The sequence below is a fragment of the Theropithecus gelada genome, chromosome 9 (genome assembly GCF_003255815.1).
Source record: "Theropithecus gelada isolate Dixy chromosome 9, Tgel_1.0, whole genome shotgun sequence".
Lineage (NCBI taxonomy): Eukaryota > Metazoa > Chordata > Mammalia > Primates > Cercopithecidae > Theropithecus > Theropithecus gelada.
Genome location: NC_037677.1, coordinates 92,233,347 through 92,259,812, shown reverse-complemented (window position 1 = coordinate 92,259,812; position 26,466 = coordinate 92,233,347). Strand labels below are relative to the sequence as shown.

At 41.0% G+C, this 26,466-nt stretch overlaps 1 protein-coding gene across 5 annotated transcripts in view; it reads right to left on the bottom strand.

Annotated features, from left to right (window-relative positions):
- The window catches only part of ENTPD1 (ectonucleoside triphosphate diphosphohydrolase 1), a 114,356-nt gene that overhangs the window by 36,548 nt on the left and 51,342 nt on the right, over positions 1–26,466 (bottom strand). For 4 of the 5 annotated variants that reach the window (XM_025396601.1, XM_025396600.1, XM_025396603.1 and 1 more), the window contains exon 2: positions 6,517–6,644. In XM_025396601.1, coding sequence (XP_025252386.1) covers positions 6,517–6,644 — 128 coding nt within the window. Of the gene's footprint in view, positions 1–6,516; positions 6,645–19,248; positions 19,424–26,466 lie in introns of those variants that run through there. The other variant, XM_025396602.1, reaches the window with a different exon arrangement.

Here is a 26,466-nt window from a genome sequence, read left to right as displayed (position 1 = left end):
TGAGAACCAGGGGATAAATGCCCAGGGCAGACAATTCTAAAGTTCACTCTCCACAGCTCTTCAGAGGGTCCCTGGGAGGATCAAGCCTCAGTTGCCCAACATGGTAATTTGCTCCTCTCTTTCCCTTCTTCCTTGTTTCCTTGGAATCACTTCCCAAAATAAACATCCTGCATGCAATTTCTGTTACTAGGATGTGTTGTTTGGAAAAACTCATTAAGACAAATGAAAAGAACATTAGTCTTTGGATCAGAAAACTGAATTCTAGTTTTAGCTCCCCCTCTGCCTTGGGTGAGAGAACATCTAAGGCTTTGATTTTGTTATCTATACAATGGGGATGGCCATTACTGGGTATATAGCCAAAGGATTATAAATCATGCTGCTATAAAGACACATGCACACGTATGTTTATTGCGGCACTATTCACAATAGCAAAGACTTGGAACCAACCCAAATGTCCATCAATGATAGACTGGATTAAGAAATGTGGCACATTTACAACATGGAATACTATACAGTCATAAAATAGAGGAGTTCATGTCCTTTGTAGGGACATGGATGCAGCTGGAAACCATCATTCTGAGCAAACTATCGCAAAGACAGAAAACCAAACACCACATGTTCTCACTCATAGGTGGCAACTGAACAATGAGAACACTTGGACACAGGGTGGGGAACACCACACACCGGGGCCTGTGGTGGGGTCGGGGGAGGAGGGAGGGATAGCATTAGGAGATACACCTAATGTAAATGACGAGTTAATGGGTGCAGCACACCAACATGGCACATGTATACATATGCAACAAACCTGCACATTGTGCACATGTACCCTATAACCTAAAATATAATTTAAAAATAAATAAATAAATAATGAAACGGGGATGGCTGGGCACCGTGGCTCACGCCTGTAATCCCAGCACTTCGGGAGGCCGAGGCGGGTGGATCAACTGAGGTCGGGAATTCAAGACCAGCCTGACCAACATGGAGAAACCCCGTCTCTACTAAAAATACAAAAATTAGCCGAGCATAGTGGCACACGCCTATAATCCTAGCTACTCGGGAGGCTGAGGCAGGAGAATCGCTTGAACCCAGGAGGCAGAGATTGTGGTGAGCCGAGATCGCACCACTGAGCTCCAGCCTGGGCAACAAGAGCAAAACTCCGTCTCAAAAAAAAAAAAACAAAAGGGAGATAACCTTCCATTCTTCACAGCATTCATGGGAAGAAAAAATGGAAATGCATGTGGAAATGATTTATAACTGCAAAGCACTAAATAATATTATCATTATGTTTTAGGAGGAATTCCTTCCCTATTCACCCTTTAAATCAGTGGTCCCCAACCTGTTTGGCACCAGGGACCAGTTTCTCGGAGGACAATTTTTCCACAGACCCAGAGGTGGAGAGAAGGGGGCAATGGTTTCGGGATGATTCAAGTGCATTACACTTATTGTGCACTTTATTTCTATTTTTATTACATTGTAACATATAATGAAATAATTATACAACTCCCCATAATGTAGAATCAATAGGATCCCTGAGCTTGTTTTCCTGCAACTAGACAGTCCCATATGCGGTTGATGGGAGACAGTGACAGATCATCCGGCATTAGATTCTCACAAGGAGCACGCAATCCCGATCCTACATACGTGCAGTTTACAATATGGTTTGCGGTCCTATGAGAATCTAATGCTGCCACTGATCTGACAGGAGATGGAGCTCAGACAGTAAAGCAGGCGATGGGGAGCAACTGTAAATACAGATGAAGCTTTGCTTGCTCACCTGCTGCTTACCTCCTGCTGTACTGGTCCATGGCCTGGGGGTTGGGGACCCCTACTTTAAATGATAGAGATTCTCAGGACTTGGACCTTGACTCTCTTCTCATTTTATAACCCCTTCCTAGATGACCTCGTCCATTTCTAAGACTTCAGTCAGTCAATGCCATCAGAGACATAGCTTTAATCTAGGCCTGTGCTATCTAACCAGGGTAACAAATAGCTGGCAATTGAGCACTTGAAATGTGACTAGTTGGAATTGAGATACACCATAAGTTAAAATTTGAAGATAGTATGAAAAAAGAATGTATCTCATTAACAATTTTTTTTTGGCTGGGCATGGTGGTGACTCACGCCTGTAATCCCAACACTCTGGGAGGCCGAGGTGGGTGGATCAAGAGGTCAAGAGATCAAGACCATCCTGGCCAACATGGTGAAACCCCTGTCTCTACTAAATACAAAAATTAGCTGGGTGTGGTGGCATGCGCCTGTAGTCCCAGCTACTCAGGAGGCTGAGGCAGGAGAATTGCTTGAACCTGGGAGGCGGAAGTTGTTGTGAGCCGAGATCACACCACTGCACTTCAGCCTGAGCTACAGAGTGAAACTCCTCTGTCTCAAAAAACAAACAAACAAACAACAAAACCAATTTTTTTTTTTTTTTTTTGAGACAGAGTCTTGCTGTGTCACCCAGGCTGGAGTGTAGTGGCGTGATCTAGGCTCACTGCAACCTTTGCCTCCCAGTTTCAAGTGATTCTCCTGCCTCAGCCTCCCAAGTAGTTGGGACTACAGGTGCCCACCGCCACGCCCAGCTAATGTTTTTTGTATTTTTAGTAGAGACAGGATTTCACTATGTTGGCCAGGCTGGTCTTGAACTCCTGACTTGGTGATCCACCCGCCTCTGCCTCCCAAAGTGCTGGGATTACAAGTGTGAGCCAACACACCCAGCCAACAATTCTTTATTTTGATGAAATGTTGAAATAATATTTTGGATACATTGGGCTACATAAAATATATTATTAAAATTACTTTCACCTCTTTTATTCTACTTTCTAAAATGTGGCTCTTTGAAAATTTAAAATTTGGCTTGTTTTATATTTTTGTTGAGCACGGCAGTAGACATTTGCTCAGAAAAGAAAGGTCCAAATCTGATTATCCAACTGCTTTCTTGACATTTCCCATTGGCTTTCCAATACTCAAAACAATTCTTCAAAAATTACACCCAAAGCCTCCCCATCCTTCCAAATTTTTCTTGTAGCCTCCTCCTGGTATCCTCCTACATCTCATCCCCCTCTAATTCATTGAAATCAGAGTGATCTTTGCAAAAACAAATCTGATCATACCACTAGCTTCCCACTACTCTTAGGATTAAAACTGAAATCCTCAACCTGTCTTGCAGGGCCTGCACCACCTACCTCCCAATCTTTATGTAACACATGGCCCACTCCTGCTCTCCAACTAGTTCCTAGGAGATACCCAACTCCTTCCTGTTTCAGGACTCTTGCATCCGCTTTCCTTCTGCCTGGAATACTTTTTTTTTTTTTTTTTTTTTTTGAGATGGAGTCTAACTCTGTAGCCCAAGCTAGAGTGCAGTAGCGTGATCTTGGCTCACTGCAACCTCCGCCTCTGGGGCTCAAGCGATTCTCGTGCCTCAGCCTCCCAACTAGCTGGGATGACAAGTACGTGCCACCACACCCAGCTAATTTTTTGTATTTTAGTAGAGATGGGGTTTCACCATGTTGCCCAGGATGGTCTCAAACTCCTGAGCTCAGGCAATCCATCAACCTTGGCCTGCCAAACTGCTGCGATTACAGGCGTGAGCCACTGTGCTCGGCCCTGCCTGGACTACCCTTTACCTATGTCTTTCCCAGCTAACTTCTAATCATTCCTCAGATATCATTCTAATATCATTTTTTCAGGGGAGACTTGCCTGATCCCAAAACTTTCATTTGGTGGCAATTTATCACAATTACAATTAATAATTTGTTATTAAATACGTTTGCGTCCCCAGATGGTAAGCTCAGTCACATCTATATACCGGCTTTCCTTATTGTGTAGCCCAGTGCCTAACACAGACAATGAATATTTTTTATTTTACTTTTTTTGAGACAGAGTCTTATTCTGTCAGCCAGGCTGGGGTGTAATAAATAATTGTCAATGCATAAATTTATATAAAATGAATGAAGAACTGCTGAATGAGGTATGGTCAGAAAGTCATGTCATTGTGTGTTCTTAAAACACATGTATCGGCTGGGCACGGGGGCTCACGCCTGTAATCCCAGCACTTTGGGAGGCTGAGGCGGGTGGATCACAAGGTCAGGAGGTCAAGACCATCCTGGTTAACACGGTGAAACCCCATCTCTACTAAAAATGCAAAAACTTAGCCGAGCATGGTAGCAGGTACCTGTAGTCCCAGTACTCGGGAGGCTGAGGCAGGAGAATGGCGTGAACCCGGGAGGCGGAGCTTGCAGTGAACTGAGATTGCGTCACTGCACTCGAGCCTGGGTGACAGAGTGAGACTCCGTCTCAAAAAAAAAAAAAAAAAAACACTCAAACAAAAAGCAAACAAACAAAAAAAACACATGTGTCAGTACAAATATCCAAATAAGTGTTATCTTTTAAATGGTCATTTTTGGAAGCAAATATATTTATTTCAATAAACTACTCAAACCAGTTTAGTAGCCCATGATATTTGGGATGATCCTGGTACTAGTGTACAAACCATGCAAGAAAAAAAGTTTTTTTGTTTCTTATTCTAGATTTTATAAAATGTTTTATCATACACCTTATTCATTAAACTTGGTTTTGAACGACTTCAGAGTTATCATTCAAGAGTATGCTTTAAAGTGGCAATGCCTAGTAGAACTTTCTACAGCAATGGAAATATTCTATATCTGTATTGTCCAATACAGTAGCCACCAGCCATGTGTGGCTATTGAGCACTTGAAATGTGGCTAGTGCAACACAGGGACAGAATTTTTTATTTTATATAATTTTAATTGACTTAAGTGTAAAGAGCTGAATGTGGCTAGTGGCTATCAAATTGGACAGCACATCTGGTTTAAAGCCATCACCAGAATACAAGTTTCTGAAATATTTTGCCCCCAATATATGCCAGGAATCTTACTAAAATTATATAACCTCAACAAATGACTAGTTTGCATATATAAAACGATCTTTATATAAAATAAATCAGTGATATTATTAAAAAGATTCACTTCAGATGCCAATGACTGCTCTTCAATACTCCTCCCTTTTATTTAAAGAACGCCAAAGACCTTGTTCCATTTTGCCAGGCCCATATAACAATGCAGAAGTACAACAGACTTGAAGGAGACCACTGTGAATGAGGGAAGGTCGTCCATGACCACACATATTCTTGGGAACATAACTCAAGTTTGTCATGGATTTTGCCTGCTAGGCGTCTCCCTCTCCAATGATGGAATACTGAACATGTAAAAAGGTCAAATTAAGAAGGCAATCATGTATTTCTGGAACTGGTAAACAAATAATGGAACCAACATGTCATGAGACTTCAACTGTGAGTGAAGTTTTGCCAAGGAAACAACATCACTCAATATTAAAAGGCAAGAGACCCTTAACAATGAGATAGTATCAGCTTTCTGTCTTGACAAAGGGACTGCTGTACACAGCACCACTGGGTTGAACTTGACAAAAAGATGCCAGTGTGACACCCACGCCTCTGCTATACAGTGATTTGGGTAGATGGCAAAAGTTTCAGAGGCCTGGCATATGCAACCATCCTTCCAGGCTCCCAGTTCAACATCTTCAAATACAAGAGAATATACTTCTACATGTGTATTCCCAGGCCTCCATGGTCAAGTTAACTTTTGGATATATTACTGCCCACATATACATACATGCTTATTAGTATATTGGTATCATCTGGGCCCTTATATATTTGTTTACTGTAATTTCAGTGAAAGTGTAAAATGGTATATCTATAATATAAATTTTTATTTACCACATGCTTTTTAATTAACAGATTAAAAAATATAATGACCATATTACAAAGTACTTGTGAGATATTCATGTCTGAAATTTTACTTTGATGAACTGGAAAGAAAACAGAAATACATTAAAGTTAATGAGCCTAATGATCTTTAATGATAGTAACTAGTTGTTCAAATGTAGAAATATCACAAGAAATCTGCCTATCCATGAATTCATTTCAAATGACTATACTTGATACACATACGTTTTCTGATTTGCTTTTATTGATTTTGTTGATTCTTTACTATATCTGGAGATAAGATACATGTCTTCTCCACAATCTCTGACTTCCACAGTACTTTATACAGAGCTGTATAATAAACGTATTGTTTTGGTGATAGTGATAATAATGAAGTAAAAAGAACAGAGTGCAGTATTGTGATTCACCCATGATGAAGAAGTGGAAATATACTAGAATATAGAATCTTGGCATAGTATTACACAGATCTGGATGAGCTGAATAAAGCATTAATCTCTGCCAGAGTATCAATTTAATGAGTTTGCTAAACAATCATAAAGGCAGTTATCTTCCCACCACTAATTGATTCAAGGCATTTACTCTTCTAGAATGAGCATCTATTTCCATTTTACTCCCCTAATCCAGTGGAAAATGACTTGTTCCTGGGCTGTTAGAACCTCAACTCCTCCCCTATGCTCTACATACCGTAACCCTCTTCCCCCTGTCCCACCCAGATCCCCTCTTACATACACACAAACGCACACACATATTTGACTTACCTTAATGTTTTCTGGCAATGCTTTGTTCTGAGTCAGTCCCACAGCAAGCAAAGCTATCACAGCTATGATAGAGGAGAAGCCAAGGATGGCTAGGATATTCTTGGAGCAAAATGTCTTCACGTTAGACTCTAAAACCAAAAGCAGAAAAAAAAATACCAACAAGAAATCAAAAACATTGATTTTCCTCCCCTTTCTGTCTAGTCTTGTAATGGCTACCTGGAGATATCAGAGACAGATTAAAAGCCAATCTTTTTTATCAATGAGGCACTTACAAAGTAATTGGGAAATAATTCAAGAACAAAAGGATTTGTTTGTACTTTGACAAAGGCCAAGACTGAGTTAGTGGCTGTGGCAAGGAAAAAACTAGGTCAGTGATCAGATATGGAATGAGGAGTGAGAAGAGCCCCAAATTGGCTGTTTAACAGGTCATACAGATCTATCAAGGTACAAGTAACAAATAACAAAAAACAAGGATAGCCCTCCTCATTTTTGAAATCTACCACAAAATATTTAAGATGTTAAAAAGTATTAAGAATGCATCATAAAACAACAAATCCTACTATTCCATGACATTTCCTGGCTTGACATACTCCTTGCATTTAGACCACCCTTATATAGTAAGCAATTAGTAATGGCATAGAGGCTGAGGAGTCTTGAACATTTTGGATCAGAATTCATATTATCTTATTTATTTTGTCTTTAGTCTCATTCTGTCATGGGACATTAAAAAGGCTCCAATAGTAGAGTTATATAAAGGCAAAAGTGGCTGGGCGTCATGGCTCACGCCTGTAGTCCCATCACTTTGGGAGGCCAAGGCAGGTGGATCTCAAGGCCAGCAGCTCGAGACCAGCCAGGTCAATATGGTGAAACCTCATCTCTATCAAAAATACAAAAATTAGCCAGGCGTGGTGGTGGGCGCCTGTAATCCCAGCTACTCAGGGGGCTGAGGCAGGAGAATCACTTGAACCCAGGAGGTGGAGGTTGCGGTGAGCCGAGATCGCGCCACTGCACTCCAGCCTGGGTGACAGAACAAGACTCTGTCTGAAAAAAATTAAAAACTGAAAACGGGTGCCGTCGCTCACACCCGTAATTCCACCACTCTGGAAGGCCGAGGCAGGTGGATCACGAGGTCAAGAGATCAAGACTATCCTGGCCAACATGGTGAAATCCCGTCTCTACTAAAAATCCAAAAATTAGATGGGCGTGGTGGTGTGCACCTGCAGTCCCAGCTACTCAGGAGGCTAAGGCACGAGAATCACTCGAACCCAGGAGGCAGAGGTTGTTGTGAGCCAAGATCGCACCACTGTGCTCCAGCGTGGCGACAGAGTGAAACTCCCTCTCCAAAAAAAGGGCAAAAGCTACTTTGGTCAGATGTAAACAGATTGTATAGAGGAAGCAAACAGGAAATGAAATGGTTGCACCATTTCCCTCCATTTTGACAACTCAACCTCCTCCTCTCTCAACGCCCCAAACTATCCCCAAACGTTTTCCTTATGCTTTGGGAAGAAAGGACAAGATAACATAATTAAAAAGCATACAGAAATGAGATGGGTTCTCTAGAATAGTTTATACTTCTCTAAGGACAGAGGGTGGGATCAAAAAGCTAAAAGAGGAGCCCAGGTCTCCTCTTTCTCTTTCCCCCTTTGTCAGTAGAAGCTGGCTGGGCACTGAAATGGGAGCTCCCCCTGAAGCTCTTGAGCAGAAGCTTGAACTTAATTCAACTCTAAGCCTGGATTAAGGTATGGGTCTCCAATCCACCTCAATCCCCAGAATCTTGAGGCAGTCTTTACCCACCAGACCAAACAATGCAAAATTTAGGAGAAAAAGTTTTAGCAACATCATTATCTATTGCTTCCAAACAAGGAAGAGCAGATAAAATATACAGCGCTTCCCCACTTCTCCCTTCCCAAAAGAACCTCCATTTTGTTCAGATGCTTGCCTTTCCCCCAAGCTCAGGGATGGACTTGTCTGTGTAATTTCATTCCCTCACCAGTGATTGGTTTAACAATGGGTATGCCACCTAATTATGGCCCATGTGACCCTGGAGGAAGTCTTCTGGGGCAAGTCTAGGGAAAAAAGAAAACATTCTCTCTTCATCCTTAAACATTGTCCTGCCTGGAAGGGATGACATCCAATGATGGTAGAGCAGAGAGATGCAGAGAATGTGAGTCCTTGATGGCATTTTAAGCTGCTAAATCAACAAATGCTGAGTCCATCCTTCCACAAGACTTAATGCTTTGACCCAATTAGAGTCAGGATTTTAATTACTTGAAGCTAAAACATCTCGATAAAACTGGTATGGGAGAGATGTCCTCTTTGATGCCAGTGTTCTGGAATCTGGAAAAGAACCCTCTAAGGGCACCCCATTTTGGCTCCCAATGTTGTGATGTTGACAAACACAGCCCTAACTAGCATGTCCTTTGGATAAATAATTATAAATATAACAACCAAATATAAATATAACAACAAACAAATTGTAGCAATGTTTCTACCATAATAAAATTTTGAATGTTTTACTCCCTCAACCTATTCAACAAGGTCTATCTATTAACTTCTTTTGTTTTTGTAAATATGACAATCTTGCTATCTCATTTTCCTTCCATGGCCATTTCAGGCACTATTCTTAGCATCCAAGTTACTACAATAAAAAAAGAAAAACTGATAAGGCCTCTGCTCTTTGGAATTTACATTCTAGTTAGGGAAAAAGATAAACCAGAAAAGAAGCACATAAATAGGTCATACCAGGTCATGATACGTGCTAAGAAGAAATTCAAACCAAGGAACGTGATAGAGTGACTTGCAGTAGAATTGGGAATGAAGGAAAAGGTATCAGATTGAGGGTCAAAAAAGCCTCTCTCAGAAGATGACATTTGAGCTGAGACCTAGAAGGTGACATTTGAGGAGAAAACACCAGCTTGGAGAGGGAGGAAGAACATAAGAGGGAGAAGGAACAGAAACTGCAAGAGCCCAGAGGTGGGAACCAACTTGATGTGACTATAATTATTTCTTCCTTTTCCTAATGAGAATATTTACTAACTTCTTCTTGTCACTGAGGAGTTGGATATACACTTTTCCACATTTTCCCAGCTTTTGCAATGATATCCAGGTTACCAGAATATATGGAAGCCTTTCATCCTAAAAACACTTTTAGGTCAGAGAGAAAATTTAGGAATTTTCCATAAGTGATTTTTCAAATGTTTTTATTACCAAAAAACCCACAATGGTTAAGTTTGTTTTTCATGTAACTGACTACATTATCCAGAGAGCAGTAATTAAAATGCTGTCTTCCACGGACTATATGAAAGCCAGTTTTCAAAAGCCCTGATCACATCCAGGAAGCAGGAGAGTCATCTCAGAAGTGGTGCCAGAGAAGAGGTGCTAGAGGTGTGGTGCAGGTTGACATATCTTGGATGTGCTCATAAAAATAGAATTACTTAGGTAACTGCCCCTTCTTCTTGGACCCCCAGAGTGCTTTCAGACCCCATGACTGCCACAGTCAAGCTCTGTTATGGAAAATTCACATTGATTGTCTTCCCCCTGAAAAGCCCTTAATTTGCCTTGTGGCTAACAGAAATGTGGTTTCTGTCATACAATGTGAAATGGTATTTTGAAACAGAATTTCAACAAACGATTTTACCAAAAATATCCAATGGCAAAGTGTTATCATTGTTTTCCCTTTGAATTGGCTTACTGTACTGGAGAATTTAAGACTGCCACTTCCTTTGCATTTTTTTCTTTTCATGTGATGAGACAAGGGAGAGGAATTTTCTGCTTAAAGTGAGACAGCAAGGTAATATTAACTTCAACTCGTCACCTGACAGAGAGACAAAACTGAAGGAAACCCAAGCTTTGAAAAAACACAGGCTGATTTCAAGCCAACTAGCTGTGTCAGAGGAAAAATGCCTTCAAGATTTTTATACGAATCAAAGGAAGCAAAGGTTCTTTTGATTCTTATAGAAACAGCCATCATGATGTCCAGTTACAATCATACTAAGGTGAAAATCAGAATTATTTAATTTCAGCAGGGTGCGGTGGCTCACACCTGTAATCCCAGCTCTTTGGGAGGCAAAGGTGAGTGGATCGCTTGAGTCCAGGAGTTTGAGACTGGGGGGTAACATGGTGAAAATCTGTCTCTACAAAAAAAAATACAAAAATTAGCCAGGCGTGGTGGCAAGTGCCTGTAGGCTTGTAGTCCCAGCTATTTGGGAGGCTGAGGTGGGAGGATCACTTGAGCCTAGGACACTGAAGTTGTAGTGAGCCAAGATCACACCACTGCACTCTAGCCTGGGCAACAGAGTGAGACCCTGTCTCCAAAACAAACAAACGAATTATTTAATTTTGTCCATAGTCAAAATTCTGTTGTACAGAGAAATCCCAGCATTGCTACTCTGTGATAACAAAAATATAACATTTTAAAATGTTACTCCATTAATAAATAGATTTAGGGTGTTGACAGATGTGGTGGATTTCAGGCAAAAACAAGTTTTGCTTTGCAGATCCAATGTGACTGACTAGATTCAAATTGTTTCCAATTTGTTATGGGTCACATCTGGACTAAACTTTTCTTGTCATATAGAGAACAAAACAGCAAATGTGGACAAGCATTGGTGAGCAAACATCCAAGGAATGTTGTGGTCCTTCCTGTGTTTACATAGCCTAATGATGGAACAATCACTGTAGCTCAGAAGACTGGTCCTAATCTGGCCTTGTCATTCCTCCAACTCCCAGAGTCAAAGTCTATACACCACCCCTGCTACCTTCCTCCTTCTCCTTCAGGGAGCTCTTCTTGAGGATACATATGTAGGTTGTTCTCACACTCAGGGGCTTGAAGATCTTTTCTCAGTTATTTCATCCCAAGCCCCTTAGACCCACCTTCTTCTACAATGATATCCACATCCCCTGATTCCAGTCACCCTTACCTCATATCTGATCTTCTACAATGGCCCTTTCTGGCGACTCCCACACTTCCTAATTCTCTTCCCTATCAGAATCCCTCCTTCATGTGGCTATAGAAATCTTCCACAATTGACGTTCCTAAGACTCTACCTTATCAAGAACCTATGGCCTGCTGTGTGCCAGATGAAAGCCACAATGGTCTACCTAGACCTCCAAGCCCTTCAGAAATTTCAGCCCTTCTCATTTTACCATTCCAACCAACAGATCTGTTTGGGTCCAAGATGAGAATTCCTGATATTATGACTACTAGAATGTAAGCTCCCTAGGGCAGGGACTTTTTTCTGACTTGTTCATTGGTATATCCCATGTTGGACGGATGGATGGATAGATGGATGGATGGATGGATGGATGGATGGATGGATGGATGAATGAATTTTGGATTCTCTGAATTTTTTTCAGTATGGGACTTCCTTCATTTGTAATTCCATTCCCCTCATTCTCCAAGTCTTTTTGTCTCTTTCAAAATCAAGCTCAGTTGGAAGCTATGTTCCCCCCACACTCTACAAAGCTCAGTTATGTCAGTAGTCCTCTCTTCATGTGCTACCTCTAGATATAGTTTGAACCATTTCAGTTTGGGAGTTCTATAGTTGTTGGAGAGGGGACTATGCCTCATTCATTTCTTCAATTGGTCACTCAATAATTACTTATTGAATACATTATTACTATGAACTAGATAGGCCCTAGGCTCTGAGCTACAGCAATAACCCAAAATGAGAAATGTCCCTGTCCTCATGGTGCTTATATTCTAGTCTGGAGAAAAATACAATAAGCAAGATAAACAAGTAAAATTTACAGTGTATTACATAATTTTAAGTGCTGAGGAGGAAGAAAAATCAAGGAAAGTAAAAAGGAAGGATGTGGTGATTAGGACTGGCCTGAGAAGGTGATTTCTATTGCAGGGAGAAAGCCTGCATACCTCTGAGGCAAGAGCTTTACAGAAACTGAAACTGTACATGGAAAGGCCCTGAGGGGAGAGTAGTAGGAACTGGTCAGAGGAACAATGGGGTGCCCTGCTCATAAGTCCTTGAGGGCACTAGTGAGGGCTTTGCCTTATTCTGAGTGATGTGACTTACTTCTAATGTCATTCGTATAATCCATGCTCAGCAACTTAGGGGTGAACAAGGAACCATTGGGGACTGTTGAAGTCAATGGAGAGTGAGGGTGTGGCCTTTTAGGGTGGCACATCCCTGCCTCTTGTGGTAATGATGTGCTGAGGCTACATGAGGTCAGGCCACACAGCCAAGTGTGGACAGAGCCTGGCTCCATCAGAGCAGAGCTTGTGCCAAAACCGGGTCTGGGCAGACGCATCCAGGAGGAGTAAACATAATCACATGAGACAGCCTTCTCAATACCTTCTAGACTTCTTCATAGCTCAGCACTGGAGAGTCTTTTCTGAGGGACCATCATCAGGAACAGTCACCGAGCCAACAATCATCAGGATCCATCAGCAGAGAGTCCAACTCCACAGACTTCTGGGTGATGGTTCAAGTTAGAGCAGAGTTCAGACAAGCTTACCTTTGCTTAGTCCCTGTAAGCCTCCATTTCCTCACGTGCAGAATGGTAGTCACAACAGTATCTGCTTCATAGGGTTGCTATGTAAGCTTCAATGAGCTAACAACACATAATAGCCTACACTAAAGATTTCTTACTGTATTCCAGATTCTCCTCTTAGCACTTTAAATGCAGCCATTAATTTAGCCTTCACTACAGTCCTATAAGGTGCATGTAATACTATCATCTTCTCTATAAAATCTGTATCAGTTTTTTAGGACTGCCACAACAAGTTACCATGAACTTGCTGGCTTCAAACAGAAATTTATTCTTTCATAATTCTGGAGGCCTGAAGTCCAAAAGTTAAGGTAAAGTTAAGGCAAAGTTAAAGGGGCATGCTCCCTTTGAAGGTTCTGGAAGAGATGTCTTTCTTGTCTTTTTCAGCTTCTTAGCATTCCTCTGCTTGTGGCTGCATCACTCCAATCTCCACCTCTGTCTTCACATGGCCTTTTCCCCTGTTGTTCTATGTGTCAAGTTTCCTTCTCCTTTCTCTTATAAGGACACCAGTCATCAGATTTAGGGCCCACCCTAAATTCAAGATGATTTCATCTCAAGATCCTTAGCTTAATTACATCTCCGAACACCCTACTATATTTCAAATAAAGTCACACTCACAGTCACTATTATAATTATCGTTAGTTTACAGATGAGGAAACTGAGTCACAGAGAGATTAAGTAACTTCCCAAAGTTACACTGATGTAAATGTTGCGCTCTTACAGATAGTTAGACAGACATGGCAGGAAACGGCTCTTCTCCCCTACCCACTAGAAATGTCAGGTGATGGTTTGACAATTATCACATTGCCTCTCCAAAAATGGTAATTTGGTAGCTGGAGCCAGGGACAGAAAATCTCCTGCTGATCCACAGTTGTAACATTAAAGTGTTCATTGAATTCAGGCACCAGGGAGAAGCAACTTCCTGGGCATGCACATTAGGAGACAAATGGAGGAAGATGACTTGCCGGGAGCACTCCACCGGAAAAGGAAAGAAAGCCTCAGATGAGCATGCACACAACTTCCTAAACACACTGTATGCTGAATTCACAAAGGTAAGGAGGGCACTGCGTGTGCAGGCAGCCCACCCTAAGGGAAGAATCACGGGAAAAGGGCTCAAGATGGCAGCCTATAAAGTCCTAGGATCACAGTTGAACACGGTGTTTGTTCTCCAAGTTGCCCACTTGGATCTCTTCTAAGGGTTCTTTCCTTTCTTTCCTGCTCTAAAGCCTTTTCAATAAACTTCCAGTCCTGCTCTGAAACTTGACTCAGTCTCTTTTTCTACTTTATGTCCCTCAAATTCTTTCTTCTGAGGAGGCAAGAATTGAGGTCACTGCAGACCTGTATGGATATGCTTGCCCAGAAAGCTGCCACCAGTAACAGGGCCAGGAATTAAACACGGGCATTCTGGCTTCAAGGTCCAGGCTTTCAACCACCACCCTACCCTACAATACATGACTGAGGCTCATACAGTGCCTGGGCTGTGCTACCAGTACTGCTATGTGGTAGCCAATCTCATTATCCAGAAATAAAAAGTGACCAATATTGAGGATTTGACTGGAAGGGTTGTCTGGACTGTTCTCACTGAGCACACCAATGTCCTGCCTTTTGAAATCATGAAACTGATCCCTGACAGTCAGAAGCTTACAGTTAAGTGACAAAAGGTTGAGACTGTGATTCTCAGGAAACTTAAGGGACTTGCCCAAGTCATACACCTTACACATGGCAGAACAGGGATTTGATCCAAGTGTCTCAATTCCACTTCAATGCCTTAAATCATTGTCCTGCATTAGAGATGTGTAGAAATTTTTCAGTTTTATTCTTTCTCAGCTGACTCAATGCAAAAGCACTAGTCCAAAATTCTATCTAAATGGAAAGGTCTTATTCTACCCCCACCCCATATTTCTCCAATTAACCAATCCAGAGTCACATTCAAGGATAAAGCAGTTTAATTTAGTGGGCTTTTTCCTGCCTATATTTTACTTAAAGAAGTCGGCACAAACATCAAGAGAAACACAACTGCTAAAGACAAACTTTGATCCCAAAGACCTCAATGATAACCAGTTAGTTAAAGGGAAAGGCAAAAGAGGAGGAGGAAAAATAAGATAGACATTGGGTTGGGAGACACAGGCAAGAAAATAGAGCCAGGAAATAAGAAGGAAGGGAAGGCGTGGGGGTGAGAATGAAAAGAAAGGTAGAATGACAAGGTAATGGAGTAAATAACCCATGTCCTGTTCCACTGATCTCTTGAAACACAGACATCAGAGGAAGTTACTGGCTCTTTTTAATGCTATTTTATTTCCACTCTTCAAACTTTTAATTAGTCGATTATTCTCAGTTCGCAGCTTCTTAGTTAGAAAACGATTGCATGTATTTTAACAACGTAGCCTGGCTGATACTGAGTGGACCCCTTGAGACTCAGTTTTGGGTGGGGAGAGCCTATTTGGTGATATCTAAATAGTGTAGATGTGGGTGGGGATGCAGAACAAGCTCTTCCTGCAAATCAGATTCAGCCAACCTGAGGCTTCCCACCCACAGTTCTTGGGCAACATGCTCTTCTCAGATTAGCAGCACATAACTCACATAACTGACTTTGCACTTGGTTGTACCTGACTCTAAAAATGTTAATGATCGCAAAAATCAAATGCTGACAGAGGCTCTATGTGTGGGAAATGAGGAAGCAAAGGAGTCCTCTTCCCTGATTCTTCTCACTTCCTCCCACTAAACCATCTATTCTCTCTTCCCCCTACCCCTTCTAGCCTCCCCTGAATTCTTTTGCCCATAGATTGCATTGAGCATAATAGGCCTTTGTGGTCAGTGTGGAATCCCATGTTTAAGTGTAGGGTTGGCAGGGAGGAAGGCTGTTTCCGGCAAAGTGATGTCACTGACACTGCAGACAGGAATTCCCTGTGTCCCAGCCAAAAGGCGTAACAATCTGGTGTATTGATGGCCTCAGCAATAAGCACATTGCTTCCACTAAACGAGTCTTCTTCCACATCTGAAACTGAAAAATTGTGCCCTGGGGACTCTATGCTTTCTCAAAGCAGCTGCATTTGTCAACAAGCCTTGGTTACTTGCAGATGGTGAGAAAAAGCAAGAAAATCTGTATTGGCCATGCATCTCTAGTGTTGGGTAATAGTGGAAGCAGGGTGAACTGACTCAACCAGGGTGCCTAGCCTTATAGCCTTGTCTCATATACCTTGCCTTTATAAACTCTCTCATTTCTACCACCTTATTTTTGCACCAATCAGGTACAAAATTTAGAGGTTACATACAAATATTACTTAGAAAAGTGTGCTATAAGCTATATAAAATAAAATTCTAAGCCCCCCAACTGACTGACCAGACCATCTTTTGGCCAAGGGGACCCCGGAGAAACCTTGAAAACTGCATTCTCGGCCAAGATGGAATGGAGGGTGGGAGGGGCTCAGACCCTCTCCCTTGCTAACTAGGATTAGGCTTTCCTTCTCAAGGGCCTAACAGAAACCAGCCCTTTCAAAAGGCTCCACCACTGATATCAATCGACTCCCTGGTGCTGCCCCACCTTTTCTGCCTGATAAGAGATCACTAACCATGGGGTGGTCCTGGCCGGTCTATGAAGAATAGGTAGCTAATATTTTCACATCCTCTGCTTCACCTTTTGATGTCAGAGGGCCAAAAACTCCACCTAAGATCACCACCATTTTCTGAACATGGAGAAGCAGAAGGCTCAATTACACATGCAGATGGTTCTCCCTTCATAAATATTCATGACTCCTTCTATAGCTTATTGAATATGTATATTTGGCCACCAGCTCTGTGTAAATTCTTGTTCCCTTTGCCCCTCCCTCCAAGTATGTTTCTGGCTTCTGACTGGAGGCTATACTTCCCAACCTGTCAGAATGGCCATCCTGCAGGCTGTAACCTTTTATAAGAAATAAAGTCTCCTCTTCTCTTCAAAATTTGTAAATTGTATTTCTGTAAGTTAACAAATCAAAGTAAAAAATGACAAACAGAAAAAAAAATTTGCAACAATTATGAAATAGTTGGATTCACTAACATATAAGCATCATTTTAAAATCATTAAGAAAATGATCAGCTCACCTAACAGAAAAATGGGCAAAGAAGATGAATAGGCAAAGCAAAGAAAAAGAAATATATGTGTTATCAACATATTAAATGTATTCTAAATACCCTTAATTAAAGAAATGTAAATGGAAAAATTATTTTCAGAATAGCAACGTTTTTAAAGTTTGATAAATACATAATATTCACTACACACTTATTAGAATGGCCAAATTTTTTTAAATATTGACAATATGAAATGTTGGTAAGAATGCAGAGCAACTGAAACACTTGTGCCTTGCTGCTAGGGATGGAAAATAATAAAGCCACTTTGAAAAAGTGGTTGGCAGTTTCTTATAAAGTTAAATGTAAACTCACCATAAAATTGAGCAATCCCACACTGAGGTATTTACCTGAGAAAAGCAAAGACCTATGTCCACACAAAAATATGTACCTAAATATTTCTAACTGCTTTATTCATAATTGCCAAAACCTCAAAACAATCCAAATGCTATCAACTGGCAAATGTATACAAGTTGGGAACAATCATACAATGAAATTCTACTCAGCAATTTTTTAACTACTGATAAATGTAACAACATGTATGAATCTCAAAAGCATTATGCTAAGTAAAAGAAACCAGACTCAAATAGGCTATTTACTTCATGCTTTCTTTGATATGATACTCTGGAAAAGGCAAAACTAAGAACAGAAATTAGATCAGTAGGCAAAGGCTCAGGATGGGGACAGAGGATTGACTACAAAGGGCCACAAAGGAGCTTTTGGAAATAATATAAATATTCTAGATTTTGATTGTGGTGGTGGTTAAATAACTTTATATATTTGTCAAAATTCATAGAACTTTACACCTTAAAAAAGTGAATTTTACTGTAAATTCAGTAAAGAAATGACATATGTTGACAAAGATATGGAAAAACAGATACTTCTTGTATGTTGGTAGGAGTAAAAATTTGTAGAACCTCTTTGACGGGGAGGCAATTGAGTAACATCTATCAAAGGGTAAAGCACATATATCCTTTGACTGAAGAATTCAACTTCTAGAAATGTAACCCGCTACTTATGAATATGTGAAAAAATGGTGCATAGATCGCGACATTCAGTGCAGTATTGTTTGTAATGGCAAAAGACTAAAAATGACTAAAGGTCCATCAGCTGGTATCTGGATATATAAATTCTACTACATTCATACTACATAATTCTATGCAGACATGAAAAAGACTGAGCTAGATCTATGAATGTTGATGCAAACTGTCTTCAAAACATTTCATTATGTGAAAAGCAAGATGTGGGGCCAGGCATGGTGGGTCATAACCCCAGTGCTTTGGGAGGCCAAGGCAGAAGAATCACTTAAGCCCAGGAGTTCGAGACTAACGTGGGCAACATAGGGAGAGACCCTATCTCTACAAGAAATTTAAAAGTTATCCAGGTGTGGTGGCGTGTGCTTGTGGTCCCAGCTACTCAGGAGGCTAAGACAGGAGGGGATTGCTTGAGCTCGAGAGTTCTAAAGGCTTTGAGTCAAAGAGGAAAAAATGTACAGAGGGTTTCCAGTTAAGAGTAAAGTGGCAAAGATACTAGGAGCTGGGAAGGTGAACATTGGGTACTTAGGAAGTTGTGCACTGGTAGTTTAATGTTGACTTTGCCCACTCTAGCACCCTGCTAACCACTCACCAACCTGATTAACTCAAGCAGCTACCTTTGGGTTCCCATTCATTCTTTCTTGCCAGATCAATGTAATTTCTGTACTCTTTGGGCAGAATTGTAAAGTCTCACTTGGTAGACTTTGGGTGGACTCAAAGTTTTATTTTGAGGGAAATTTGACATCTGCCTCTCTGTCCCTCTGGGGTTATATATCAGTGTAAGTGAGAAATGCCATCTGGATAAGATATGGTCATGCAATTAAATGTCTATGGTAACACTGTCACAGATCATCTGACACCTAACCAGCTGGCTTTCTCTTTAACCATCAACACAGAGTATCTGCACTTTAGATACATGAAAACTCAATCTTATAAATGGATTAGTATCTAGTTCCTGTCAAAATGTGACAGATACTACTGATATTTCAGAATGGCAATATAAGGGTCCCCTGTGTTTTTTTCCAAGCATATTTTCTGTACCCATTTAGTGAGGAGGAAGGTAGGAGGAGTTAGAGAAAGGTTCCTTTACCTTGGAAACAGGAATTTCCTCTGAGAGAAAAACTAGTAAGATGAATATATCATAGATGAGAGTAGCTTTTAGCCAGATCACCCACACTTTAAAAGTTCTTTCAGTCTTGTGGCTTCAGTATCTCCTCAAATCCAGCATATGACTCAGAAAGTAGTGTCCTACTCAATTTTGTACCCCGAGTGAAGAAGAAATATGTGAATATGGCGGGGATGGGGTCATCTACATAGAATAAAAAAGGCAACTAAAATAATCTGTCAATGTATCTCTAGCATGCTCTGGGGAAAGAAGGTGCCTTGGCCTGTGGACTCAAGTACACCATTTCCTTGAAAGTTTTTTTCCCCTACAGTGATGAAGAATGCCTCCTCTAAGATAATCAAACTAACTCCCCCACTTCTGATTTCATGTCTACCAAGCTATCTTACCATGTCAATTTTTCTACAAGGTAAAAAATGAAGACCTGGTATCATTCCTGCTGAATTACTATTCCCAGAATAGAGGAGGAGGGACTTCACCCTAACTCATTCTATGAGGCCTACGAGCATCATCCTGATACCAAAACCTGGCAGAGATGCAACAAAAAAAGAAAACTTCAAGCCAACCTCCTTGATGAACATGGATGCAAATATCCTCAACAAAATACTGGCAAACCAACTCCAGGAGCACATCAAAATGTTTATCCACCACAATCAAGTAGCCTTTATCCCTGCAATATAAGGTTGGTTCACCATATGCAAATCGATAAATGTGATTCCTCATGTAAACAGAATTAAAGACAAAAACCACATGATTATCTCAATAGACACAGAAAAGGATTTCTATAAAATTCAACACTCCTTCATTTTAAAAACTCCCTGTAAATTAGGTATTGAGGGAACATCCCTCAAAATAATAAGAGCCATCTATGACAAACCCACAGCCAACATCATAGTAAATGGCAAAACCTGGAAGCATTCCCCTTGAAAACTGGCACAAGGCAAGGATGTCCTCTCTCACCACTCCTATTTAACATAGTATCAGATGTCCTGGCTAGGGCAATCAGGCAACAGAAGGAAATAAAGGGCATCCAAATAGGAAGATAAGAAGTCAAACTATCCCTGTTTGCAGACAACATGATCCTATATCTAGAAAACCCCATGGTCTCAGCCCCAAAGCTCCTTAAACTGATTAACAACTTCAGCAAAGTCTCAGGATCCAAAATCAATGTGCAAAACTCCCTAACATTCCATACACCAACAACAGTCAAGCTGAGAGCCAAAGCAGGAAGAGCTCTCCAAGGAGAACTACAAAACACTGCTCAAACAAGTCAGAGGACGGATCCATTCCAAGATGGCTGAAAATGAACAGCTCCGGTCTGCAGCTCCCAGAGTGATTCACCAAGAAGATGGGTGATTTCTGCATTTCCAATTGAGGTACCTGGTTCATCTCATTGGGACTGGTTGGACAATGGGTGCAGCCCACAGAGGGTGAGCTGAAGCAGGGCAGGGTGTCGCCTCCACCTGGGAAGTGCAAGGGGTTGGAGGATTTCCCTTTCCTAACCAAGGGAAGCTGTGACAGATTGTACCTGGAAAATGGGATACTCCCACCCAAATACTGTGCTTTTCCCAAGGTCTTAGCAACCAGCAGACAAGGAGATTCTCTCCTGTGCCTGGCTTGGAAGGCCCCACACCCACGGACCCTGTTCATTGCTAGCGCAGCAGTCTGCAATCAAACTGCGAGGTGGCAGCCTGGCTGGGAGAGGGGCATCCACTATTGCTGAGGCTTGAATAGGTAAACAAAATGGCCCGGAAGTTCGAACTGGGTGGAGCCCACTGCAGCTCTGCAAGGCCTACTGCCTCTAGACTCCACCTCTGTGGGCAGGGCTTAGCTGAACTAAAGGCAGCAGACAACTTCTGCAGACTTAAACGTCCCTGCCTGACAGCTCTGAAGACAGCAGTGGTTCTCCCAGCATGGTGTTTGAGCTCTGAAAACAGAGATTGCCCCCTCAGGTGGGTCCCTGACCCCTGTGTAGCCTGACTGGGAGACACCTCCCAGTAGGGGCCGACTGGCACCTCATATAGGCGGGTCACCCTTTGGGATGAAGCTTCCAGAGGAAGGATCAGGCAGCAATATTTGCTGTTCTGCAATACTTGCTGTTCTGCAGCCTCTGCTGGTGATACCCAGGCAAACAGGGTCTGGAGTGGACCTCCCCCAGACTCCAACAGACCTGCAGCTGAGGGGCCTGACTGTTAAAAGGAAAACTAACAAACAGAAAGGAATAGCATCAACATCAACAAAAAGGACATCTACACCAAAACCCCATCAGTAGGTCACCAACATCAAAGACCAAAGGTAGATAAAACCACAAAGATGGGGAGAAACCAGAGCAGAAAAGCTGAAAATTCTAAAAACCAGAGCGCCTCTTCTCCAAAGGATCGCAGCTCCTTGCCAGCAATGGAACAAAGCCGGACAGAGAATGACTTTGACAAGTTGACAGAAGTAGGCTTCAGAAGGAAGGTAATAACAAACTTCTCCGAACTAAAGGAGCATGTTTGAACCCATCACAAGGAAGCTAAAAACCTTGAAAAAAGGTTAGATAAATGGCTAACTAGAATAAACAGTGTAGAAAAGACCTTAAATGACCTGATGGAGCTGAAAACCGTGGCACGAGAACTATGTGACCTATGCACAAGCTTCATTAGCCGATTCGATCAAGTGGAAGAAAGAGTATCAGTGATTGAAGATGAAATTAATGAAATCAAGCAAGAAGAGAAGTTAGAGAAAAAAGAGTAAAAAGAAATGAACAAAGCCTCCAAGAAATATGGGACTATATGAAAAGACCAAATCTACATTTGATTGGTGTACCTGAAAGTGACAGGAAGAATGGAACCAAGTTGGAAAACACTCTACAGGATATTATCCAGGAGAACTTCCCCAACCTAGCAAGGCAGGCCAACATTCAAATTCAGGAAATACAGAGAACATCACAAAGATACTCCTCAAGAAGAGCAACCCCAAGACACATAATCGTCAGATTCACCAAGGTTGAAATTAAGGAAAAAATGTTAAGGGCAGCCAAAGAGAAATGTCGGGTTACCCACAAAGGGAAGCCCATCAGACTCACAGCGGATCTCTTGGCAGAAGCTCTACAACCCAGAAGAGAGTTGGGGCCAGTATTCAACATTCTTAAAGAAAAGAATTTTCAACTCAGAATTTCATATCCAGTCAAACTAAGCTTCATAAGTGAAGAAGAAATAAAACCCGTTACAGACAAGCAAACACAGAGAGAGTTGGTCACCAACAGGCCTGTGTTATAAGACCTCCTGAAGGAAGTAATAAACATGGAAAGGAACAACCTGTACCAGCCACTGCAAAAACATGTCAAATTGTGAAGACCATCGATGCGAGGAAGAAACTGCATCAACTAACGGGCAAGATAACCAGCTAACATCATAATGACAGGATCAAATTCACACATAACAATATTAACCTTAAATGTAAATGGGCTAAATGCCCCAATTAAAAGACATAGACTGCAAATTGGATAAAGAGTCAAGATCCATCAGTGTGCTATATTCAGGAGACCCATCTCATGTGTGAAGAACGCACATAGGCTCAACATAAATGGATGGGGGTAGATCTACCAAGCAAATGGAAAGCAAAAAAAAAAAAAAGAGGGGTTGCAATCCTAGTCTCTGATAAAACAGACTTGAAACCAACAAAGATCAAAAGAAACAAAGAAGGCCATTACATAATGGTAAAGGGATCAATTCAGCGAGAAGAGCTAATTATCCTAAATATATATTATATATGCACCCAATACAGGAGCACCCAGATTCATAAAGCAAGTCCTTAGAGACCTACAAAGAGACTTAGACTCCCACACAATAATGATGGGAGACTTTAACACCCCACTGTTAATATTAGACAGATCAATGAGACAGAAGGTTAACAAGGATATCCAGGACTTGAACTCAGCTCTGCACCAAGCAGACCTAATAGACACCTACAGAACTCTCCACCCCAGATCAACAGAATATACCAATGACAAAAATCACATGATTATCTCAATAGATGCAGAAAAGGCCTTCTACAAAATTCAACAATGCTTCATGCTAAAAACTCTCAATAAACTAGGTATTGAGGGAATGTATCTCAAAATAATAAGAGCTATTTATGACAAACCCACAGCCAATATCATACTGAATGGGCAAAACCTGGAAGCATTCCCTTTGAAAACTGGCACAAGACAGGGATGCCCTCTCTCTCACCACTCCTATTCAACACAGTGTTGGAAGTTCTGGCCAGGGCAATCAGGCAAGAGAAAGAAGTAAAAGGTATTCAATTAGGAAAAGACAAAGTCAAATTGTCCCTGTTTGCAGATGACATGATTGTATATTTAGATAACCCCATCGTCTCAGCCCAAAATCTCCTTAAGCTGATGAGCAACTTCAGCAAAGTCTCAGGAAACAAAATTAATGTGCAAAAATCACAAGCATTCTTATACAAGAATAACAGACAGATAGAGAGCCAAATCATGAGTGAACTCCCATTCACAATTGCTACAAAGAGAATAAAATACCTAGGAATCCAACTTACAAGGGATGTAAAGAACCCCCTTCAAGGAGAACTACAATCCACTGCCCAACGAAATAAAAGAGGACACAAATAAATGGAAGAACATTCCATGCTCATGGATAGGAAGAATCAATATCATGAAAATGGCCATACTGCCCAAGGTAATTTATAGATTAAATGCCATCCCCATCAAGCTACCAATGAGTTTCTTCACAGAATTCGAAAAAAACTACTTTAAATTTCCTATGGAACCAAAAAAGAGCCCACATTGTCAAGACAATCCTAAGCAAAAAGAACAAAGCTGGAGGCATCACATTACCTGACTTCAAACTATACTACAAGGGTACAGTAACCAAAACAGCATGGTACTGGTACCAAAACAGAGACAAACCAATGGAACAGAACAGAGGCCTCAGAAATAACACCACACATCTACAACCATCTGATCTTTGACAAACCTGATAAAAACAAGAACTGGGGATAGGATTCCCTATTTAATAAACGGTGCTGGGAAAACTGACTAGCCATATGTAGAAAGCTGAAACTGGATCCCTTCCTTACACCTTATACAAAAATTAATTCAAGATGGATTAAAGAATTAAATGTTAGGCATAAAACCATAAAAACCCTAGAAGAAAACCTAGGCAATGCCATTCAGGACATAGGCATAGGCAACGACTTCATGACTAAAACACCAAAAGCAATGGCAACAAAAGCCAAAATGGACAAAAGGGATCTAATTAAACTAAAGAGCTTTTGCATGGCAAAAGAAGCTACCATTAGAGTAAACAGGCAACCTACAGAGTGGGAGAAAATTTTTGTGATCCACCCATCTGACAAAGAGCTAATATGAAGAATCTACAAAGAATGTAAACAAATTTACAAGAAAAAAAAACAAACAACCCCATCAAAATGTGGGCAAAGGATATGAACAGACACTTCTCAAAAGAAGACATCTATGCAACCAACAGACACATGAAAAAATGCTCATCATCACTGGCCATCAGAGAATGCAAATCAAAACCACAATGAGATACCATCTCACACCAGTTAGAATGGCAATTATTAAAAAGTCAGGAAAGAACAGATGCTGACAAGGCTGTGAAGAAACAGGAAAGCTTTTACACTGTTGGTGGGAGTGTAAACTAGTTCAACCATTGTGGAAGACAGTGTGGTGATTCCTCAAGGATATAGAACTAGAAATTCCATTTGACCCAGCAATCCCACTACTGGGTATCTACCCAAAGGATTATAAAGCATGCTACTATAAAGAAACATGTATATATATGTTCACTGCAGCACTATTCACAATAGCAAAGACTTGGAACCAACCCAAATGCCCATCAATGATGGATTAAGAAAATGTGGCACATATACACCATGGAATACTATGCAGCCATAAAAAAGGATGAGTTCATGTCCTTTGCAGGGACATGGATGAAGCTGGAAACCATCATTCTCAGTCAACTATCACAAGGACAGAAAACCAAACATCACATGTTCTCACTCATAGGTAGGAATTGAACAATGAGACTGTGTGGACACAGGGCGGGGAACATCACACACCAGGGCCTGTCAGCGGGTGGGGGACTTGGGGAGGGATAGCATTAGGAGAAATACCTAATGTAAATGACAAGTTGATGGGTGCAGCAAACCAACATGGCACATGATACCTATGTATCAAACCTACATGTTGTGCACATGTACCCTAGAACTTAAAGTATAATTTTAAAAAAAGAAGGTGGGAAATAAATCATTCAAAACAAAAAATAAATAAATAAATTCATGGCTATGCTAATTACCCTAAAAAAAAAAAAGAAACATTTTACAACCTGCTCTCTCTCTCTCTCTGAGGTCTGCTATCTGACAGCTTCCTTTGTACAATAAAACTTGGTCTCCACAATCCTTTATCTTTAACTTGAACATTCCTTTTTATAGATCTCAGGTCTTTTAACAAACTCAACCAATTGTCAACCAGAAAATGTTTAAATTTACCTATAGCCTGGTAGCCCTCGCTTTTAGTTCTCCTACCTTTCTGAACCAAACCAATGTATTTCTTACATGTATTTGATTGATGCCTCACGCCTCTCTAAAATATATAAAACCAAGCTGTACCCCAATCACCTGGGGCACATGTTCTCAGGACCTCCCGGGGGCTGACAGGCCATGGTCACTCATGTTTGGATCAGAATAAATCTAAAAAGTCAGAGATGACACAAAGAAATGGAAAAACATTCCATGCTCATCGATAGGAAGAATCCATATCATAAAAACAGCCATACTGCCCAAAGCAATTTATAGATTCAATGCTATTCTTATTAAACTACCATTGAGATTCTTCACAGAACTAGAACAAACTATTTTAAAATTCATATGGAACCAAGAAAAAGCCCAAATAACCAAGGCAATGCTAAGCAAAAAGAACAAAGCTAGAGGCATCACGCTATTTGACCTCAAACTATACTACAGGGCTACAGTAACCAAAACAGCATGGTACTGGTACAAAATCAGACACAGAGACCAATGGAACAGAATAGAGAACCCAGAGGCGGAGGTTGCAGCGAGTGGAGATCACGCCATTGCACTCCAGCCTGGGCAACAAATCTCTGTCTCAAAAATAAATAAATAAAAATAAAAAATAAATTTAAAAAAAGAATAGAGGAC